The sequence below is a fragment of the Ammospiza nelsoni genome, chromosome 14 (genome assembly GCF_027579445.1).
Source record: "Ammospiza nelsoni isolate bAmmNel1 chromosome 14, bAmmNel1.pri, whole genome shotgun sequence".
Classification (NCBI taxonomy): Eukaryota; Metazoa; Chordata; class Aves; order Passeriformes; family Passerellidae; genus Ammospiza; species Ammospiza nelsoni.
In genome coordinates this window covers 14,634,113-14,655,064 of record NC_080646.1, presented here as the reverse complement: position 1 = coordinate 14,655,064, position 20,952 = coordinate 14,634,113, and the positions used below count along the sequence as shown (strand labels likewise).

The 20,952-nt window shown below is 37.5% G+C and overlaps 1 protein-coding gene across 3 annotated transcripts in view; it reads left to right on the top strand.

The window, feature by feature from the left end:
• LRRC49 (leucine rich repeat containing 49) overlaps positions 1-20,952 on the top strand; it is a 42,438-nt gene that overhangs the window by 7,989 nt on the left and 13,497 nt on the right. The window contains exons 7-10 of one of the 3 annotated variants that reach the window (XM_059482084.1): positions 2,034-2,177; positions 6,067-6,128; positions 11,891-12,038; positions 19,465-19,548. In XM_059482084.1, the coding sequence (XP_059338067.1) occupies positions 2,034-2,177; positions 6,067-6,128; positions 11,891-12,038; positions 19,465-19,548 (438 nt within the window). Of the gene's footprint in view, positions 1-2,033; positions 2,178-5,853; positions 5,969-6,066; positions 6,129-11,890; positions 12,039-19,464; positions 19,549-20,952 lie in introns of those variants that run through there. The other 2 variants (XM_059482087.1, XM_059482086.1) reach the window with 2 other exon arrangements.

Below are 20,952 nucleotides of genomic sequence, written 5' to 3'. Positions count from 1 at the left end.
AAATGTCATTGGAGTAATTTCCTGTGTTCTGTTTAATTCTGTGAATAATTTTTTGTTCCAGAAGTTCAAGCTGTAAGTAAAATTATGCAACCTGATTTTTTTTAATGCATGAACTTCTTTTCATTAATCTCAGATTTTTTTTTAAAGATCCAACTTTAATTTGTGCAATTTAATTATTGATGGGTGATTATTTGGTGCATAACAGCCTTTGCTGAATTGTATTTCATAGTGAGGGGTTCAAAGATAGAAGCAAATGAGAAAATAAATAGTTTTTTTGTTCAGTATTTACAAGTAGACTTTGACTTGTGTACTAATTTCTTTTTGATATTATATAAGTATTATTTGAAACATCCATAAAAAAGTGATAATAGCTTGTATTGTTTCTTACCTAATAGCCCATATGAAAAGCTGGTGTACCCTCATGTGTGCATGCATAATTGAAACAGGCAATTCAGAAGAGTTAATCTTAAAGCTTAGCAAAGTGATAAAGAGTATTTCTATATGTTGCTGATGAAATCATTATCTTTGCAATAGCAGTGAAATACCAGGATTAATATTCTAGACTGTGGCATTCTAGCTGGGCAGACATCAGCAGAGGTCTATGCTCTTCATGCCAACTGTCTGCTCTTGGGGTTGCTTTTAAAAGTCTTTCTGTATAAATATCTTTTAAATGGGGCTATTTTCTGTTCCTCTTGCTGTAGTATTTTCGTATAAAATTCAGATAAATGGACAGTTTAATTAGCAATGGAATCAGAAGTTTAAGCACCTTGAATCAAAGGTTTAAGATGTTATGTAATTTTGGCCTTGCTATCTACTTTTGTATGCTTTTTAACTGAGAAATTGTTGAAATATTTCTTATAGCAGCATATTCCAATCAGAGACTTACATGTACACATATATGTATATGGGTATATGGAAATTACCAACAAAATGGGATGTTCTCAAACTCTTAAATTATATCTCCCTTACCTCTCCTGTTCCAGGAGCTGCTGGACACGTGGTGCAGAGTGGCATGGCCACAGCTGCCCTGGTGCAAAGCAGCAGGAAGTTCCATGTCAGTGACTCCAGGCACTTTGTACTGCTCTGCACCTTGGCACTGTTGGCCTCCTGGAGAAGGGATGGAGTGCCTGGGCCTGGGTGCTAAAGGGGCTCACAGTGGTGCAGAGATGCTGTTTCTAACTGACAGGGAATGGTACATACTGGTAGCTCTTTGCACTGCCAAAACCTTGGGGCTGCTCAAGTATTTTCCACAGGAAAACCTGCTGGCTTCTTTCTGCCCCCCAGCATGGGTTTCACTGAGTGTGCCCTGCTGTCCCTCATGCAGGGGCTGTCCTTCTCCCTGGGTGCAAGTCAGGCATAAATTCTGCAGAGGTGCTGAGGACAGATCCACACTGCCATGAGAAATAATTGTCTGGATAGAGAGCCTGGTGTGGATCACTGGGATACATTAATAACAGCTGGAAACAAAACCATACTGAATCATCACAGCAATAATCAATGCCTCTGTAAAATACAATGGTATTTCTAGAAATAGAAACTAAAATTAAGGAGCATTAGCTATTATTGCTCTTTCTATGCATCTATTTTTTCTTTTGCTTTGTCATTATCACCTGAGTCTTTAAAATAGGTTATTATCAAGTATAAAAACAAGCATCTGCCAGCTTTCTGTCTGCTGTAATTCAGTTGTTAGGTCCCTCCCTTTTCTAATCCCAGGAAGACAAGTGAGTGTGGTGGAAGATAAGTGCTGTGGTTTTGTGTCTTCAAGGTTGCTGCTACAGAGCAGCCCAGCTGAAATAACCTGGTTTCTGATGGGATAGAAGGAAATGTTAACTGAATTTAAATGCAGGATGGCAAGAAAAATATGGGTGAATACTCAGAGATCCAGAATAAGTATCATGGTTTAGAGAAACACAGGCACACTATTGTATGAAGCTGATAGTTCATGTATGCTTTTAGAAAATGTGTCACATATATACATCTATATTTTATATCCATATAAAGCACAGTGTGCATGTTTATTGTGTCTCTGACAGATTGCTAAAATAGAAAACATTGGTCATTTAAGTGAACTGAGGGTGTTAAACCTTGCCAGAAACCTCCTCACTGTTGTAGAGAACCTGAATGGACTGGATTCACTCACAGAGCTCAACCTCCGTCACAATCAAGTCTCTGCTATAGTAAGGAGCAAAACTCTTGTCCTTCTCTTTTTTTCTTTTGCATTTCCTTTTATTTGTTTTTGGCAAAATGAATGGTAACTGTAGCTTCTTTAAACCATGTCAGTGTTTCAGATTTTTGACATCTCGTGTTTCCTCATGTTGTGTTGCTTATATTGTTCTGCTGCAATACTTAATTGTACAACACAAAGGTGAAACAAACACAAACATTCATTTTGGTGTTATTTTCTTTGACTGTATTCAGGGAGACTTGACTTAGAGGACCTTCAAATGTCCTTTCCAACCCAAACTCTGCTGTGATTCTATGATGACTTGTAGTGTTTCAAATCTTGAAAGCTCATGATGTTCCTTGGGGAGGGGGGGAAGAGATTTTGTGGTTCTAACATGCAGATTTAGATACTCTTCTTCCATACAAGTTCATGTTCTAGAAACAAATCATCTCACTTTCTGTAGGTTAGCTAAGCCATAAGGCCATGTTAAATTTTATATTGAGAATGTTGCTGGGGCAAATGCAGAGAAAAAAGGTATTGATTGTAAGAGCAGCGTTTTCCAATGGAAACTTTAACTCAGCATTTTAAGTTTTCATATTCTAAAAATTAAGATTTTTGCTTTGCAATTTGAGTTGTAGTCAGGCATGGCAAGTGGATTATTCAAGCAAGAGCTTTTTAAAATAAAACAGATTACTTAGATAGCTCCCTTTCTCTGGCCTGCATAATTCTTCTTGTTCCTGGTCCCCTGCTGTTGCTGAGCCTTTCTTTTCTTCAGTTTCTGCTGTTTGCCAAAAAGGATTTGATTTTACATCTCAAAAATGAGAAATTTCTGCTCATTGCTGACTCTGTCACTGTACTTTCCTGTGTCAGTGATGTCACCTAGAATTCTCTTTGCTTGTAGCTTCTTTCAGTCCTCTCAGGTGCAACTTGTACTTTCTGCTTGCTTTCTGCTGTCATAAGTGGAGAGTCAGCATGAAATTTAAATTAGTGACTTAGAGACTTGGAGTCTGTGCTGCATCTCAATGCTTTAGTGTTTCCTGGCAGAGACAGTGTTTCAGAAGATGATGTTCTCTTCAGGGAAATATTTATTTTACTTGTTGGCTTGTTGGTGTATTTAACTGTTGTTTTTGTTGGTATCTTTTTGGGTTTTTACTCTGATTAAATTCTAATGAAATACAGTTTTGTGAGCGTAGATTCTTTTGTTTTTCATTGAATGTTATTTTTAGCAAGTATGGCACTAACTCTGTGTCTAAGTTTTGGACACATACTGTCTAAAACTCTAAGTAAATATGGCCAGTAAAATAAAATATTTTTTCATATGTTAATGATAGGTGTTATCTTTTTTTGTGTGTACAATAATGTGCATGTGTTTCTTATATTTGTTTGATTTATTTAAAATGAAAGCTACATTCCTTTTGTATGGAAATTCAGATTCTGCTGCAACAGGAAATTACTAAAAATGCAGAAATATGGAAAGAAATATCTCATTCTATGGAAAGAATACCCAAGATAGTTTATTTCTGGAGCACTTGAGTAGCTGAGGGAGGGGGGTTATATTTTATTTAAGATGAAGTTTAAGTTCATGTGGTTGACTGTGCAGGTGGAGGAGATATTTTAATCATGTTGTTGTTATGCTGTAGCTCTTAGCTGCAAAAGATTCACTCCTAAGCTCATGAAAAGAATTTGGTTGCTGTGCTTTACTTACTCACTTACTGTGACAATGCTCATTATGAATCAAGCTTTTTAAACTTGCTTATTCCTTCAAATGAAAGAATCTAAACTCAACTTTAAAAATAAATTGTTGTTCTAAAATAATTTTAAAAATAATTCTGTTTTAAATAACTTTGCATTTTTTTGGTGAACCTTCCTTATTTTTCACATACATCCCTTTGACCTGCCCTAAGTGTATTGTTCTTGTGTAGGAAAAATTATCATCTCATTTGTGAAGCAAAAATAAGGTTCTATACTGAACTCTCTGCCCATACTGTATGGAATAACTTAAGTTATCCAACTGGGTTGTAGCTGGTTTGAGGAATTAAATCTGCCATCATCCTTTACAATCCATTGGCCTTGGACTACCAGTTTAGGGACTGTTTTTGAGCTTTCCACTACAGACTGAAAATCCTTGAATCATGAGCAGTTATTTTTGTAAGAATGAACTGTAGTTGGTTCAAAGCTGCAGGATTTGCAGAGGCAGTCCTGGGGCTTGGTTTATAGCAGAAGGATCTTACAGGACTGAAGTGCATTCAGAGAGGCTGACTTGTCAGGAGAGCAGCAAACAGAAATGATGACAAAGAGTCTCACAGGGCATCAAAAGCACAGATCTATGCATCCCATGAGTTATGAAATATCTTCTTATTTTCCATCCAGTTGTGAGCTGGAGTCTCTGTTAGGAAGATTATCTATGTTTTTCTTTGAAAGACTGACCTGCTTGTTTAATTTGAGGTAGTAAAAATTTAGAATTTTGGGTTTTGTCATTTGCAGCTTGATCATAAACTGGAAGGAGGACTGGTCAAGGTGTTCACCATTTCTTCAAGAAAGAATTCTTGCCCTCCGTCCCCCTCACTATAAGACTTTGTATCAAAATTGAAGTAGCTGGAGGTTTTGGGGATTTTCCTGCTGCACCTATGAGATTTGAAACCTGTTTTACAAGACAGCAACACATCATGCTAGGAAATTTGTCTTGTGGGGTAATTTCTTTGTGTTCCCCAGTGATTAGTTGAGTTACAGTGCACAACCCTATAATGCCTGTCCTCACACGTGTGCCCACCCTTTTAGGCATGAACACCAAGTAGCCTTGGGGACAGAGGGGACACCCAAATGCACCTCTGTTGTGAACTCAATCTTTCCATGTCTGACCTGGCAGGACTCAGGACAGCTCTGACCCAGGAGTTGTGCACCTGCAGCCTTGATCCCTTAATCCCTTTGTTCTAACATGTTATCCTATCCAGTGGTGACTCTCAGCAGCTTTGCTGGCTTAAATTCAGTGTTTCATTAATAGGAGCTGCAGGCTTTGTTAGAGCTGCCTTTGTTTACCTCTTTGAAATGAACTGTTCTGGACTGCTATATAGACATGTCAGAAATCTGATGAAGGGAGGAGGAGATCTAGGCTAAAATCAAGACACTGAGCTCTGATGCTCCTTGCCCTTTCCCAGGGTTGTATCCTGTGGTTCCAAGTTGGAGTGTGGCCATTGTTAGGGATGCAGACTCAGAACTGAGGGGTTAGGTGTGAATGGCTTGTGAGTCCCTGCAGACTGTGCTGTCTGAGATGGATGTCTATTTCATAAAGGAAGTTTGCTCTTACTTACTATGTTTCATCTTACTAATATTTGAGCTATTTGCTATTTAGAGACTTTCTGCAAAGGCATTTAGTGGAATATTAAATTTAGAGTTTTTTATTCTGTAAACTCATACCTTCTTCTAAATGTTAATTGTGAAGGTTGTAAAGGTGACAGAGTCCTTCAGATCATTCTCTGACTGGAGAGTCACTGCTGTTCACAGTGCTAATTGCACTGCTGTATTGCTGTATTGCACCTCAAAAACCTTATTTCAGCAAGCTTTTTTTTTTTTTTTTTTTTTAAGCATGTTTATCCTGCAGTTTAAATGCTGAGAGAGCACCTTGGCTTATTTCCCAAAAGGCTGTTCAGAAAGCAGCAGCAGTATCCTCCTTTCCTTTAACACGATTTGCTTTGCAAGTGATGCAGCGTGTTCTGCAGAGTGGGATCTGCACTGAAACACTCCCTTGCAGTCTGCATTAGGGAGAGATGGAGCTGCACGTTCAACACAAATCAATGTTGCAGCAAGGTTACAGCATTTAGAAATGAAAGCATTTCATCAGGCCAAGTAAAGAGGCTCAAAAGCCATTTCCATCTGCTGAATTTATGCCTATCTTTTCTTTCTAGAAAGATGTGGATACTTTGCCCTGTCTCCAGCGTCTCTTCCTCAGCTTCAACAATATTTCTAGGTAAGGGGAATAGTAGTTTGCTTCCTATCAGTAATTTGAAGTATCCTACAGGAGCTGTATTTCATGAAAATTTGAATTCAAACACTGTGAGTACAGATCCTTTTTTCCTCCCCTAACATATCAGACTAAAAAAATCATGCCATTGTGTATTTTCTACTTTAAGTTAAAAAATTCTTGAAAGCCTTTGCATTTAAATGTAGTTATACTATGAGTATTCTTCAAGGAAACATTTTTAATTGATTATCATACTGTTTATAGTGGTCAAAATTAAAAGTGGATTTGTAAATAGGTTGTTTTGCTGTTAACCTAGTTGTCTGTTAAAGCAGCATGATGCAAGGTACAAGTTATATTTAACATTCCATCACTGTATTTCTGGAGTTATGCAAATTGCTGAGTCAGATTCTGCTTGCTATGGGTAAATTATTTCATGCCTGTATTTTACTTGTCCATGTATTAATAAAGTCTGAAAGGTATATTCATGATTCCCTTTCAGACCAGATGGCAGAAGCAAAATAGCTCAACTCACAAAGCTGGGCTTCTATAGTTTCAAGTAACTAAGAGCATTTTGTTATAAATAGAAATGTTTGTCTTCTGTGCCTTTTCATATTAATGCATTTTTGAAGTCTGCCTTTATACTCATGCCAGTATTTGAGAAAAACCCTAAGTGCCTGCATTATCTTCACTTTGGTATGTCCTTTTTTTAATCCCATGATCACCAACAGCTTTCTTTGTTTAGAATCAAATAATTAAATGTGGGGTAGGGGAAGATGCTTCATGTTCTAATTACTGGAAATGCCATGCTATTCTTGTGATATCTGCTTTCTCTGTAGAATGTACTTAGTGGGAGCTTTTATTGTAGCAGCTACTCAAACATTTTAAATTCACCTGCATTATGTGTCTTGCAGACAGCTCCAACCTACTTGTCTATGTTTCTTAGGTTCTTAAAGTACAAATGCAGTACATCTTAAATACTCATGGCTGTTAAACACTTAAAAACAATTCAGAGATGAACTGCAGGAGTCTTTCTTATGCTCTTCCCTTAGTTAATTTGCTAGTCTTTTTATTTTACATTTTATTTCGGTGTGGTGATGAGAGGGGGTTAGCATTTTGCTGCTTTTGAATCATTTCCAGAATTGAGACTTGCCTTTGTTTCTGGCTTTCTAAAAAAAGTCTCAGGTTGGCAGGAGCAAGGAGGAGACTGCAGCAGCTTGGCTCCCTGGCTGTCAGGGAACATCACTGCAGTCAGGGAAATTGCCCTGTCTTTTTATGGACTTGGTGCCTTTTGTTGTAGCTTTCTGGCTGCTTTCACATATTGTTTTATGCAAATGCATGTTATTTCTACAGTGTTCAAAGAAAGAAAAATGTTTGGAATTTTCTGTGAGGTTTTGACAGATTTCTCAAAGTTTGTGATCAGTAGTTTGCTTCATGGCACTATATTAAAAATTCTGTCATTTATCCATGGGGGCTTTAGTTGGTCTATTGCTTAGGTTTCTCATAAACTACAAATACTTATCTAGAACATATATGGAAATAAATAATTTAGTTTGAGTTTGCAGCTGGAATAGGTATCAAAAAATCTTAATGTTAAACAAAAGATATTGCTGTTCTATAAATTTTGATTATGCATATAGGTAGATAGGTGGATGGATATCTTTAACTCTCTATTTACCAGTCATTATTTTAAACCACACAAATGAAAAACTTCTTTTAATCACATTCAGCTTGGAGTTTTTTTAAATAATAAGCTTTTACTACATATAGCGGTTCTGAAGGCTAAAACCCTCTGTAATTCCTTATTCAGGGTTATGTAGTAGATATGTTTTCTACCAGGGAAGTTATTAAATATTATTTATTTAAGTATATTCTTGACCATCTGTGATCTGATGCTTGGGTTGGTACTCTTTGAACTGACTGAGGAAGTTCTTTGCAACCAACGAGTGAACTGCTGTGCTCTCTCTGACCATTCCTACACCCTTTAAATGGTTTTCTATGCTTTTGAGTCACTTACCCCATTTGCTCTGGGCCATAGAGTAATTTGAAAAATTATTTTTCCTAAAAACAACTCTGTCTATACAACTGAATTTTGTTTGACAAGCAAATTGGTGCACCAATACTCTTAATTAATTTATCTGTAGGTGCATTAAAAAAAACCTGCAAATGAAAACAAACAACAAAATTGCCAGAACTTGAATATATTTGTTACCATTTCATTGCAATACTTCATTAATGTTCATTTTTTAAAATAGCATTTCTGGAGCAATGCTTCCATGGAAAGATTTTCTTGTTTCTATTTTTGTGTCAGTGAAAATATTTGAGTCTTAAATTGACACATGCTGACATATTGAATTAATATTTCAGTAGAAGACTCAAGAACACCATTAGAAATTGTCACTATTTTAGGCATGAGGATACACCATGGGTTTAATCACTATGTTCTTTTTACCTCATACTTCAGAGAAGGGCTCAGAATGCTGCTGCTTCTCTGCAGAACTTTTAGAAAAGAAGGATATATTGGTAAGATAATGTAAGCTAAAACTGAACTTGGTGCTGTCAGGAAACAAAGGAAGTCCTGTTTTTGGCTTCAGCCCAAACAATCTTAGTTACACTCTGAATGTGTTTGTACCTGATGGCTGAATGCAATATCTATATATAGAACTGGTTGTAGAGAAATGGGAGAAATTCCATTTTTAACTTGTCATGTGGCACAGGGAAGAGATTGCAGTAACATTTGTAGGTAAGATTTGCCACAGAGAATCAGAAAGAAGGTTATTGCTCATGTTTGAACATGTGAAACCAGGGAAGACCATTTTTTAATCTTGGAAGCACAATACATATTTTCAGTGTTACACTGCTGTCCAGGTCAGCATTATGTTGGCTTTTTCATTTAGTCTAGGCATATGGAATGAGTTGGATACAAGCTCATGTAATTTTGGTTCTTCATTTGGTTGCTGAATTGGAAACCTGAGAGAAGCAATGTTCTTAACCTAATAAAAACAAGAAAGTAACTTTTTACTCAGCAAGATGAAAATTTATAAATGCATTGTTAAATGCTTGAACAACAGCAGGTAAAGGGGAATGAAAGGTTGATGGTAGTTACATCTGTTCTCATAGGTAGTTCAGTAGTTAGAGTCTTGGAAAAACGCAAGTTTTCTTCTTTGGGTATTTTTGAACACAGAGTTCCCTCTCAGGTGTTCTTTCAGACCATAGTATGTATGTTGCCTTCCTTCTCTATTCCAGAGCTGTTCCCTTTGTGCAATGTGCTTTTAAAAGTTGATGCAAATGTGTAGAGAAGGAGCAATTTTCTCCCTAAAAAGCAGATTAAAACAGAAGATAAATATTCCTGTGTCCTGTGCATGTGTTTCACTGGTGCAGGCTGAGCTCCAGAGTGCTGTGCTGTTAGGTATTTGCTGCATTCTGATGTGAGAAATGGGTTTGAGTCCCTTTGGCAGAGGGGAGAGCTGGATGCAGGACTTGGAGCATCAACAAAGATGGAAAACTGATCTATTCTCAAAAGATTTCCAGAAAACACTTTCTGATAATTTAGCCCAAATTTGTGACTTATATCTGTGTTGCTGAAATGACAATTTTAGCAAAGATAATTTATGTAAGAAGAGGAACAGGAATGAGAGGTGGTTGTGTCCTGCAGGAGGAGATCTTTTGTAAAGATAATCAGACATTCCATGGAGAAGGTTGGCTGAGGCAGTGTGACACAGCACCATCCAGAGCTGCTCTGTGTTTCCTGAGCAGGTTCAAGGCTCCTTTGTGGGGAACAGAGGCTGGAGACAGAGCCTTGGGATGTGGCCTCTGGTTCCTGTCGGGTGCTCACCACGGGGCTCTGTCCCAGCAGTCTGCAGGCTGGGAAGCAGCAGAAGCTTGGTTGTAAATTGTGCAGTCTGTTTGGGAATGCAGCACATTAAAGCTTTAATTAGTTTAGGATTAGGATACAGTGTGACAAGTACAGTATATGAACTTTTCTGTATGGAATTTCTAAAGCTCAGGGTTTTTGTATGCATATAAAAGATGTGAGAACACTTTTTTGCACTACTGTTTCTTTCTAAAACTGATCTGCTAATAGGGCAGCTAAAAGCAGGATAAAGCAAGCACATCTGTTTTTAGGTCCAGAGTGAATGTTCTGGCATGCTGAAGCAGTGAGAATTTCAAAGCACAGCAGTATGTGTAAGTGGAAGGTCTTGAGAACACACTAGCAAGCTTTCAACTTTTCTGTCATTTCCTGAAGAAATTTGTTTTATTAAAAATCTGTAAATCATATGTAATGAAAGAAGTACTGTTTGGTTAAATGCTTAGTAGTAAGTACTCAGAATAAATATATTGAATGCTTTTAAATATACTTTAAAATAATTTTGAAGACCAAAGATTTTCATATTTTTTAAGCAAAATGTGTTCTAGCTCAATGGAAATTCAGACTGTGGGGTATTTTGTTCTAACATGTTTCAGTTTGCTTTACTAACTTGTGTGTCATTTGGGAAAACTATCTTTTATCTTTAGGACATATTGAGTAGATTTTTTGTAATATGTCAGACTGATCTTCCAAAAATGTGCTTCCATAAGCTGTTCTCTGGAAAGGAAGCAGGATCATAAAAAGAAACAGAAAATAATAATCAAGCTTTAAATACATGTACAAAACAACCAGTTCTTCAGATGTCTTAAGAATTTCCACTGTCTGTCACAATCTACCCACAGTTAATTTTCCATTGGTTTTTAGGTTGTTTTCATGCACTAAGCACAAAGGCAGTAACATCTTCCTCTTTACTGTCATTTTTCTGCTGTGCCCTTTGAGTGAACAGTGCAGGAGCTCCTTGCATGCTGCACCAATTGCACCAGAATAGCTATTGCAGTTTATTCAGTGACAGTCTCTGAAATGAACATCTGTACTGCATATGTTTTCTGATCACTCAGCTCAGGGCATACTTTGGGTCTGACTTAAGGCAGACTTGGCTTTGGAAGGCCAAAGGACATTAGGATGCTGCAGTGTCATACATACCATACTGAACATTTATGTAATAAATAAGACTCCCTAACATTGTAAACATGTTAGAGAGTCTTATTTATTACCATAAATGTTCAGCTTTTTTAAATTAAAATCCAGTCAAATAGTTGTCTGATGTTTAAAAGTACTAAATATCTGAGCTGCTTTCTTTTCACATTTCATTTTCAATGAAAGGACCACTACAGAGGTTATACATCTCTAAATGCATTTTACACAGGTCAGTTATTTTTGACAGGTAACCAAATCTGATGTGTTCTAAGAAGCCAGCTGGTTAGAGTTTGTAGTCTGAATTCAAACTAATGGACTAATCTGTTTTGAAGATTATGATGTGTAGTTGTTTTACTTCCAATATTAATGATGATTCAAACACCTAGGATCATTCTGTGATATTTGTGGTTGGCTTTCTCTCCTTTTACTTTCCAGGTTTTTCATGCTGCCCTTGATGGCAAATACATCTATTATATTTCTGAATATGGATTTATATGTATCATATTTTAGCAGGGGGTTTGATTTAAGTACTCCTATAGTTCTCCTTATTCTGGAACTCTTTTTACCTGTATGTGAAGGGAATAAAAAGTCTGCCAGCAGCAGCTGCTGGTATTTCAGAGCACTTGTATTTGTCATATATGGTATTGATAGGTGGAAGTGTTCAGTACAGTTAAATATTTATGTTCTGTCCTTAAGAGATAAAATCTTCCACCTCAAAATTATTCCTACTCCATGACATTAAAACTTTAAACTCTTTTGGTTACAGTTTTGAGGATATTCTGTGCCTTGCTGATTCCTCATCCTTGTCAGATATCACCCTTGATGGCAATCCAATAGCTCAGGAGACATGGTACAAACACACTGTTCTCCATCATATGATGCAGCTCCGACAGCTAGATATGAAGAGAATCACAGTAAGAAATTTCTGTTTTCATCAAATTTAATAGATACTTCAAATCAGAAGTAAAATGCAGGCATTTCTGTGTGTATGTGTATATTAAAAATACAAACTTTTTTTTCTTAATTTAGTATGGAATTGAATGGTGAAGAGACATTACAGTATTTAAAACTCTAACCCTTTTCTTTAGTTCAGTATAAAGTAAGGGTTTGCATTTTTACTTCATTTAACATGTTTATTTTGAAGTGGTTCAACTCCAGCAGCAAATGCTGCGTGTTCAGCTGCCATGAGACATGAGAGAGCCTGCAAAGCTTTTGGTTAGAATTTTCCTAACAGACTTTGCTGATTTGTTGTATAGCTGAGAAGGGACAGCACATTTCTTCCAAAGTAGTGGTCTGTTTGCCCTAAAACTGCTGTAATTGGTATCCTTTATTTAAGAATTTAATTGGTTTCTTTAATCAGCCTCCCTAGCGAGATCTGGTGATCACACAGGTTGTGTGTCTTGTCTGTATTTCTCTCTTCCTAACCTACTCTCCCTGATAATTTCTGTTTCTGCTGCTCAAGTTCAAGTAACCTTGATAAGGGAGAGAGGACTCAGTCTCCTACAGGCTTCTTGAAAATCCACTCCAGGGAACGAAGGACAATCACCAGGGTCTTACCGTAATGCCAGCTATTTTGTCTTTTAGCATAGGATATATATTCTTTTAATATAGAATGCAAATTATTCTGTGCCTACTCAAAAGTGATGTGTAAGCATGATTTCTTACCAGATAAATCTGTCCAGCAGCAAGCAACAGTGATACAGTGGTAATTTTTGGACCAGATGCGGACACATACACCTTCTTTTAAATGCTCATTTGCTTTGCACAAAGGCTGTGCTGCATTGTGAGCTGCAGCTGATGCTTTTTCATAGAGCCAGTTAGGCTGAAAAATATAACGTGTGTGGAAAACATTACTGTTAAAAAGACAGTGCTTTGGGACATGAGATTTCTGCTTCCATCATTGAAAATACTAAATACTTGTTTGTTCACAGATATTCTAAGTTTCAGGGGCTTTTGTATTTTATACTGACTTTAATAATAACTTTTATTATGACTTTAAACTGACTTAATAATTGTTAATCACTTTGCTTTTAAAAACTTGTTTTATCAGTATTATTTCAGAAACTTGAGTTGCATAAAGAAAATATCTCTCCATCTCCCCATTTTAACCCTTGTTAAGAGGGGACGGATCCTGGTGGAAATATCAGTGATAGAGAAAATTGTAGAAAGTGCTCAAACTCCTTTTAGGCTCTATGAGATCTGTATGGGGGGAAAGTTGTCAGAAATTCACAGCCATGGGAAGAACTTAATCTGGGTTTGCACCTTGTTAAACATCAGAGAATCAACCACAAAGACACAAAGCCATAGAAAACCAGGCTTCACCAGTTGTGCTGCTCATAAACCTACTTGTAAAAATAATGTGTTTTACTCTTTATTTGCCTTCTGGTTTTTGAGCCTTTTAGCATTTTTCTTCACGTAGAGGGTGCTATATATTTTCTCCAATAAAACTGCTACCCAGATAATCGTGTGACTTAAGAAACTGGGATTTAAAGAAAAATAACAAGTATCATGGGATCTGTGGTAAAGTTAAAGAGCTGGCAATACCAAATCCAGCTATTCTGCCTAGCACTGCAATATGTTGTTGCTGTCAGCTCTAAGGTTAGATCTAACCTGGTGGGGTTAGATCTTGCAGTGTTGAGCATGTGACTTGCACTCTTGATTAGTGTAAAAAATAATTACATTTATTTTTTACATACATCTAATTACATTTATAGGATCATTTCTTCATCAGCCTGAAGAACATTTAGGCATTTTGAACTTTGGCATTGCTTTGTCTTGTAAAAAACTGAGAGCTGGATGACTGTTGGGTTTTATTCTGACTAGGAATATTCACTAATTTGTTCAGAAGTTTTCTGCTCAAGAACTGAGTTTTGCACAATTATTTGTTCTGATTTTAACTTTTCTTTTACTGAAGGATATTGTCAGAAGTTTTTATGAGACTTGGAAGCTTCATTCATGTTTGGTTTCAAGAAGGTACACACTTTGGTGCCAGGCTTTTTCCACAGGATTCCCTGGAGAAAGGAGCCCTGGTGCAAAATGACAACTCTCTCTGCCTGAGGGCACTATTCAGAAACACAGAGGTGCCATGAAAACCAAAGACACTGTACTTGGAATAAAACATTTGTGCACTGTAATTATTTTTAGGTTGGGGTAGACTGTCTTTAGACAAGGGATTGTGTTGAATTATGACAACTCTTAAACACTGACATGTGTGGAAGCTGATGTTTTCTTAGGCTACCTCATTCCTAAGCCCTTTTTGAATGTAAGATTGAAGCTCTTGAAGCACTGAAGCACAGACTCAGTTGTGATAAAATCAGTGAGATTAAGCACCTGTAATGCTCTTCACTTGTTCATTGTCCATACAAGATGATTTTCAGTTGGAAACCCAACCACTTGGTGTTGTGCACCTGAAACATCAGCTCAATGGAAATCTTTTGCTTTCTTGAACCTTTGGTAGCTCAGTCTAAAGGCCTAAAGACTGGGCAGGAGGCTGAATTATTGTAGCTGGATGGACTCCTGTGTTCACTTGTGTCCCTGTCAGTAACTCACAGTTACACCTTCACCTCACCTTAGCTGCATGGTTATGGGACTGGATGAATGGAATGGGCTTCTGCAGAGCCCCACAGTCAGAGCAGGCTCAGGTTGCATTTGTGATTATTTATCTTGGTTAACCTGCCATAATGGTTGTTTTTTTGGGCTCTGAAGATTTTTCACCCTGCTTTGTATGTTGAACTTTTTGAAAAGGGGGCCTGCCTAGTGGTGCTTGCAGTTTGATTAGGACCTATTTCTTTTTTCCCACTCTTTGGTAATAGTAAGCAGAGATTGTCTGCAGATATGTAATAAAGTATTTAAATATGATTGAAATGTATACATATTCCTTACTAAGGAGTTACAGAACCAGGAACATTTGCTATCCATCACTTCCAACAGACTTTCTCATGAGAATTTGCTAAGTGTGTATATATTCCTATATGTGTGTGTAAATATGATATATAATGCAAATTTTTTTAATTTTTGCCAGATTTAAACACAAGCTGTGTCTTCTTAGAATTAAAGCTTTGAATTTTTCATTGAGGTTTTATACGTTTTAGAAGCTTAAAATAAGAGAGCTGTGTTTGGTTTTGATTATTTGCTTAGACATTTCATTGCTGATCAGGGAGTAGGTTCTACTGCTCTATCCAGAATAGATTTCATGACTGTATTCCATCACTACCATAAAGTGTTCTGAGGTCTTGGGATCTTTTGGGTTGCTGTGACCCCAAGAATGTTAAAAGTCTCTTTTCCCAGCCCGGGCACTTGAAGAATGAGTTGGAGCTCTTAATTTCTCGGTCTCGAGGTTGTTTATTGTATCTTATCTATAAAATTCTTTCTCCTGCCCTGCTGAGGTCCATCCAGCAGGACAGTTCCAGGCACTCTGCCTGCCCCCAGGGGAGTTTTATGTCTTTATACTAAAAACTACATATACAATATTTACAATTACTTTCTAATACCCATCACCTATGTTAGACAGTGAGCTTCTACTCTAAACCAGTCTGTAAGTGCCAACATCACAGCAGAAGATGGAGGCCAAGAAGAAGAAGAAAAGGCTGGACACGCCCAGTTCCCTCCATCTTGCCTCCTGAACCCTGATACCAAAAACCCAAAAATCTACTTTTTCCACCCCATGATAACTTCACTGTTATTCTACCTAAACTGTTGTGGCTTGCTGATCTTCATCTAAGGTTGCTAATTTGCTCCATGGGTCATAATCAAACCCACAGGTGTTTTGGTCTCTGTGCCAGGGTCTCTGAGCCCCCTGGCAGGGGTCCTGGCCATCCTGGACAGCCAGAGGGATGTTCTGAGTTCCCACACTGAGGGGGTTTTTTTAGGGAGGGATCCCTAACGGTATTTTTTTTCTTTCCACTGGGAAATAAGACACTTAAGTGTGACTTAAATCGTGTCATTTGTTGAAAGGACCTTGTTTGAACAATAGCAATGCGGCGGTGAGGAGGAACGCGTGCGTTCGCTGCGGTCCGTGCGGATCCTCTCCGGTTCCCCGGGATTCCCTCCCCTCACCGGGCGGGCAGCGATCGGCGCTGCTGCAGAGCGCGCGGGGGCCGCCAGGGGGCGCCATGGGCACGGCAGAGCCCTCACGGACCGCGGCGGGAGCGCGTCCGCGCCTTGTCCGGCCGGACAGGGACAGACAGAGGCACGGACACGGACACAACCAGCCGGGGAAACGAGTGACACAGGGAGGGGATCCAGCTCTTCACAAATCCTTTCTTAAAGAGAAGGGATGGCAGGAAAAATGAGTTGTGGCAAGGCTGTGCAGCGGTTTGCTTCATAACTTGTTCAGTACTCTGGGGAGTACTTTGTGGGTTCCTGGGAAAGGTGTTTTTTAAGATTGCTTGCATGTGTTGTGTAAGGTTAATCAAGAATGTGTAAGATTAATCAGGAATGCGTATGTAGATGTGGCCCTTGATCTTTATTCAGAGATTTTCTCCATCACTCTGCCTTTATGAATACTGAGTAAAGCTAAGGATGTATTTTATTTTTGGATAAACTAGCTTCTTTTAGAAAAGAATAAGTGTTTTTAAAACGTCTGTAATTAGGATAAACTCTTGATCAAGGAAAAAAGCCTTATTCAGTTAATAATCTTGTTAGAATGTAGTTTGCGTTAGTTGGTTTTGATCTTTGTATGGAGACTGTGTTGGCAAGGAAGGCCCAGGACTGACTTCAGTGGGGGCAGCAAACCCTCCTGCATGGGAGGCAGTCATGACGTGCACATCTGGGCTGGATTAAGGGACAGCTTTGGGAAGGAAGATAGAGAAAGGAGAGATTTGTAGAAGCTGAGAGAAAACTGATTGGGGAAATTTTGCTTTAAAACTTAGGAAAAAACTACAGCAAGTTGTTTTGAAACAAATAAATTTAATGAAGGCTAGTTGTCTAATAATGTTATCTAGCTCTCACCTCCACCAGTGTGAAACACAACACCAGCTCAGTTAGTTTGAAACTGAGTCTGATGAATGGCCAGATGTTTTCTGCCAAATAGAATGGATAGTTTGTGCTCCCTCTTCCTTGGTGGTAAAACTAGCTCGCATTTCTCTGCTTTCTGCACACCAGTTTAATATAATCAAACTTCTAGGGAACAAGAAAAGTCCCTTAATTTAAGCCTTCTAAACATTGTTATTTGATATTATCAATGTGTTGAAAAGTGATTAGAGAAGATGAAGACAAAAAAATTACTAAAAGCTTGTTTCTTTAGGAAGCCTAGTTGAAAAGCATAGATACACAGTCAATTTAAATTTAAAAAAAATTTAATTTAAAAAAAATTAAATTTTTTTAAAAAATCCCTGAAACAAATCTAACCTGTTTTCTAAAGAAAGATAGCACTAAAGTAGTTTGCTAGTGTTTCTCTTTTATTTTAAGACTTGGGTTTTTTTACACAAAACACTAACAGAATAATGTAATACATAATTGGGATAATGTTTGCAGTTCTTAAAATTCTGAATAATATCTTAAGGAACAGTACATTTTTATTTGCATTATTAATGATGCATTCACATTTGTGACACATTGCCTGCATGGGGTTTAGTTCATTATTTTCACAGCCTTCCCCTGAACTCTCCCATTCAATGCTGGATTTCATTGTGTGGTACTTTGTTGCAGTGGCATCTAGAAGGCCTTCTGTGTCCATGTGTGCTTTTTTTTGTTATTCTGTTAGTGGTGATCTCTTTTAACATGCACTGGTGACCTACAGAAGTCCTTCTAACCAGGATTATGCTGTAATTCCATGGCAATAGCCCCTTGGAAATACCCTGTTTAGGAGTAGCTTGAAAGCCCAGTAGCAGAGGAGGCTGCCAACAGAATTTCACCAGTAAAAGACAAGCTGCATTGAGAATAAATAAATTAAAAAAAAGGGGGCTTTCCAGTTAGTGTTCCAAGGAAATTCTTGCATATAATTGTGTTAGAGAAGCTTACTCTGTCCAAAGCCTCTTGCCTTACTGTGCATTGAGGTACTGCTGTTGTTTAATGTATGATATTAGGTTTAAGTCATGGAGGAACAGTTTGAAAATCTGTTCTATAACCCCTTTTCAGACTGATGCCAAACTCCATGGTGTGTCAGTGGGTTTCAGGGGGACTGCACACAGATCAGAACAAGTCTGCTACATGCACTGAACTTCTTATGTTTTGGAAATTGTTTTCTTAAAAATGTAATGGCCATGCTAAGTGTGAAGTTCCTGTTTTATTTTATCTTCCAGTAAGCACTCACCCATGTGCTTAGGGGCTCTTACAATGCTCTAAACACAGCATGTTGTATTTATGTAGTAATTTTGACATGTCAATTTTTCTTACTGGTTGATGGTGCTTTCTGTTCATTTTTGTTTGTTAATTTTGTTAACATATAACTTTTCTAGAAAATGAAAAGGTTTGGACAGGAGCTTTCTATTTTGAGGAAATGAAAACACTTTTCATATGTTCTGAGAAGAGGCTTCAATAGAAACGCTCAAATGGCATGTGAAATAAATCAAAATAAGTTAAAGTATGCTTCCCAAATATTTGTGTTGGAAAGAATCTACACTTTTTACTTCATAGTGAACATTTCTTTTGTTACTTGGAAAATATATGTTCTAAAAATACTGTGCTGTGAGAATGTTTAGACTTCTGTAAACAAGGGGCATCCAACCTAATATGGGTATATTGCAGAATCAAAATGCTGTACCAGGAAAATTAGGCAGCTTCACTTTCATAGTTTAGAAATCAATGGCTTTCTTTTTGAGACTTCGTCATTAGGCAATAATGTTGATGAGGCATAATGGTCATGGAATAGCTAACATTGAAAATGTTCTGTTCTTCTCAAGTTCTGTTGCTGATTGAAAAAAGCCAGGCTCTGGAAATGGCTTATAACGGTGAAAATTAAACACGGATTATGATTCAAGCATAAATAGAACCCAGCTTTTTTGCTCTGTGTGTTTTTTTTACAATAAAAATAATCCTGCTAATTGCAAAAACTACTATCAAGATATGAAGATGTATTGCAGTGTCATATCTGAAAATATTTTTCATGGTCACCTAATGCTTTATACTTTTTCAAAGACTCATGTATATTACTTTTAACTAGCTTTATCTTCAGTGTTTTTATCTGAGTAGTTATTTATTCTGTTTTTCTTGACTTATTTATAATAAATTTGATTGGTTTTAATAGTATTTAGAAACATTAAGATGATAAAAATTCTGAAATTGTGTTAAAATGAAAATTTCCATTTCAAATACCAACACAAGAACATAATTTATCAGTAATACTTTTCAGAACTGGCTTAGTTCCTCCCTTTAGGAATTTGTTTTTTGTTTTTCATGTAGGAAGAAGAAAGACGTATGGCATCTATTGCAGCCAGGAAAGAGGAAGAGAGGAAGCGTGAAAGCCACAGACAGACCTTGCTTAAGGTATTGCCTTGGCTCTTCTAAGGCTACTGTAAACCAGTTTACAGGATTCATTCATATCCCTATTTTTGCTGCAGCTATTGTATTATATATCCCAGTATGCCTCTATCTATTTTCACAGCTTCAGCAGTGCACTCCATGAGTGACACTCTGTTCAGTCACACGTGCAAGGTACACTTCAGCAGAAAGCCCATGTGGAACACGAGTGTGATACACGTTAGTGGATGGCAAACTTCATTTTCATAAATCCAGGCTAAAGTAAAGGATTTCTCCAGTGATTTCACATTCCTTGGTCTCCCCTTTCCAGGTGAACACTTGGGCTGCAGCCATGCAGGCTGATCTGAAGTAGTTTTTCCTTCATTTTCTCCCATTGAATTTATTCCTTTCTGTGGATAGAGTGAAGGGGCCCTGAGGGCACAGGCAGGCTCCAGCTGTGTGTCTGTCAGCACAACTCTGATCTAGCTTATCTCCCAGCCCAGCTGGCCTGCTTGGTGCTGACACACACAGACAGAAGTGCCCCACCAGGGGAGACCCTGCTGCCCTCCACAGCACTCATCATGGGGCTGTTGACTGCATGAGCTGTGCTCCTCACAGGAGACCAAAGATCCAGAATCTGGCTCCAAATCATCATTTGGCTCCAAATCCCTTTTTTTTTTTTTGAGGAAAAAGCTGTCTACTTTTTTCTTTAGGTTTTTGTTGGTTTTTTTTTTGTTTTTTTTTTTTTTGGTTAGCCAGTAATGCCTATACAAACAATCTCTTTCAATTTGGCATTCAAATAAACAAGAAATTTTCATGTCCATATTAAGGTTCCTAGGTGAAATCATATTTCATGAAGGAGATTACACTGGATTAGTTGCAGGAGGCCATAAGAAGTGTAGCAAACATATAGAACTGAAAAATAAAAAGACACAAACAGAATGTTAACAGTATGTTAAAAGATGTTTTAAGTATATCCCCAAGAGAATAGGGGTGAAAAATTTTGTGTCCAGTGAATAAGAATATGTTTTGATTTCCTGTATATTAGTATCCTTGTATATTTCTGTTTGATTAAAAAATATTGATATAATAAAAAAAAAAGGCTTAGATATGGTTTGAGGGGTGGTTTTGGGTTTTTTAAGCAGTGTGTTTGTTTGGTTTTGGTATTTCTTCTTTCCCTGCAAGATATTGATGTATTGAAAGTCTCTTCAGATTTGAAGTGTTGGTGATAGATCTTAGTAGCATCACAAAATGAAAATTAATAAATAATTTTCATATATGACATTGTCTCATGCTGTTGAAAATGTCTCTTTGAATAGGAAAAAAAAAGTAGGTATTTATTCGTAGTTCATGTTCTTAACCATTGATGCAATATTTCCTTGTAGCTGAGAGATTGTCTTGGTGGCCTATATTTTGAGGTGCTTTTTGCTA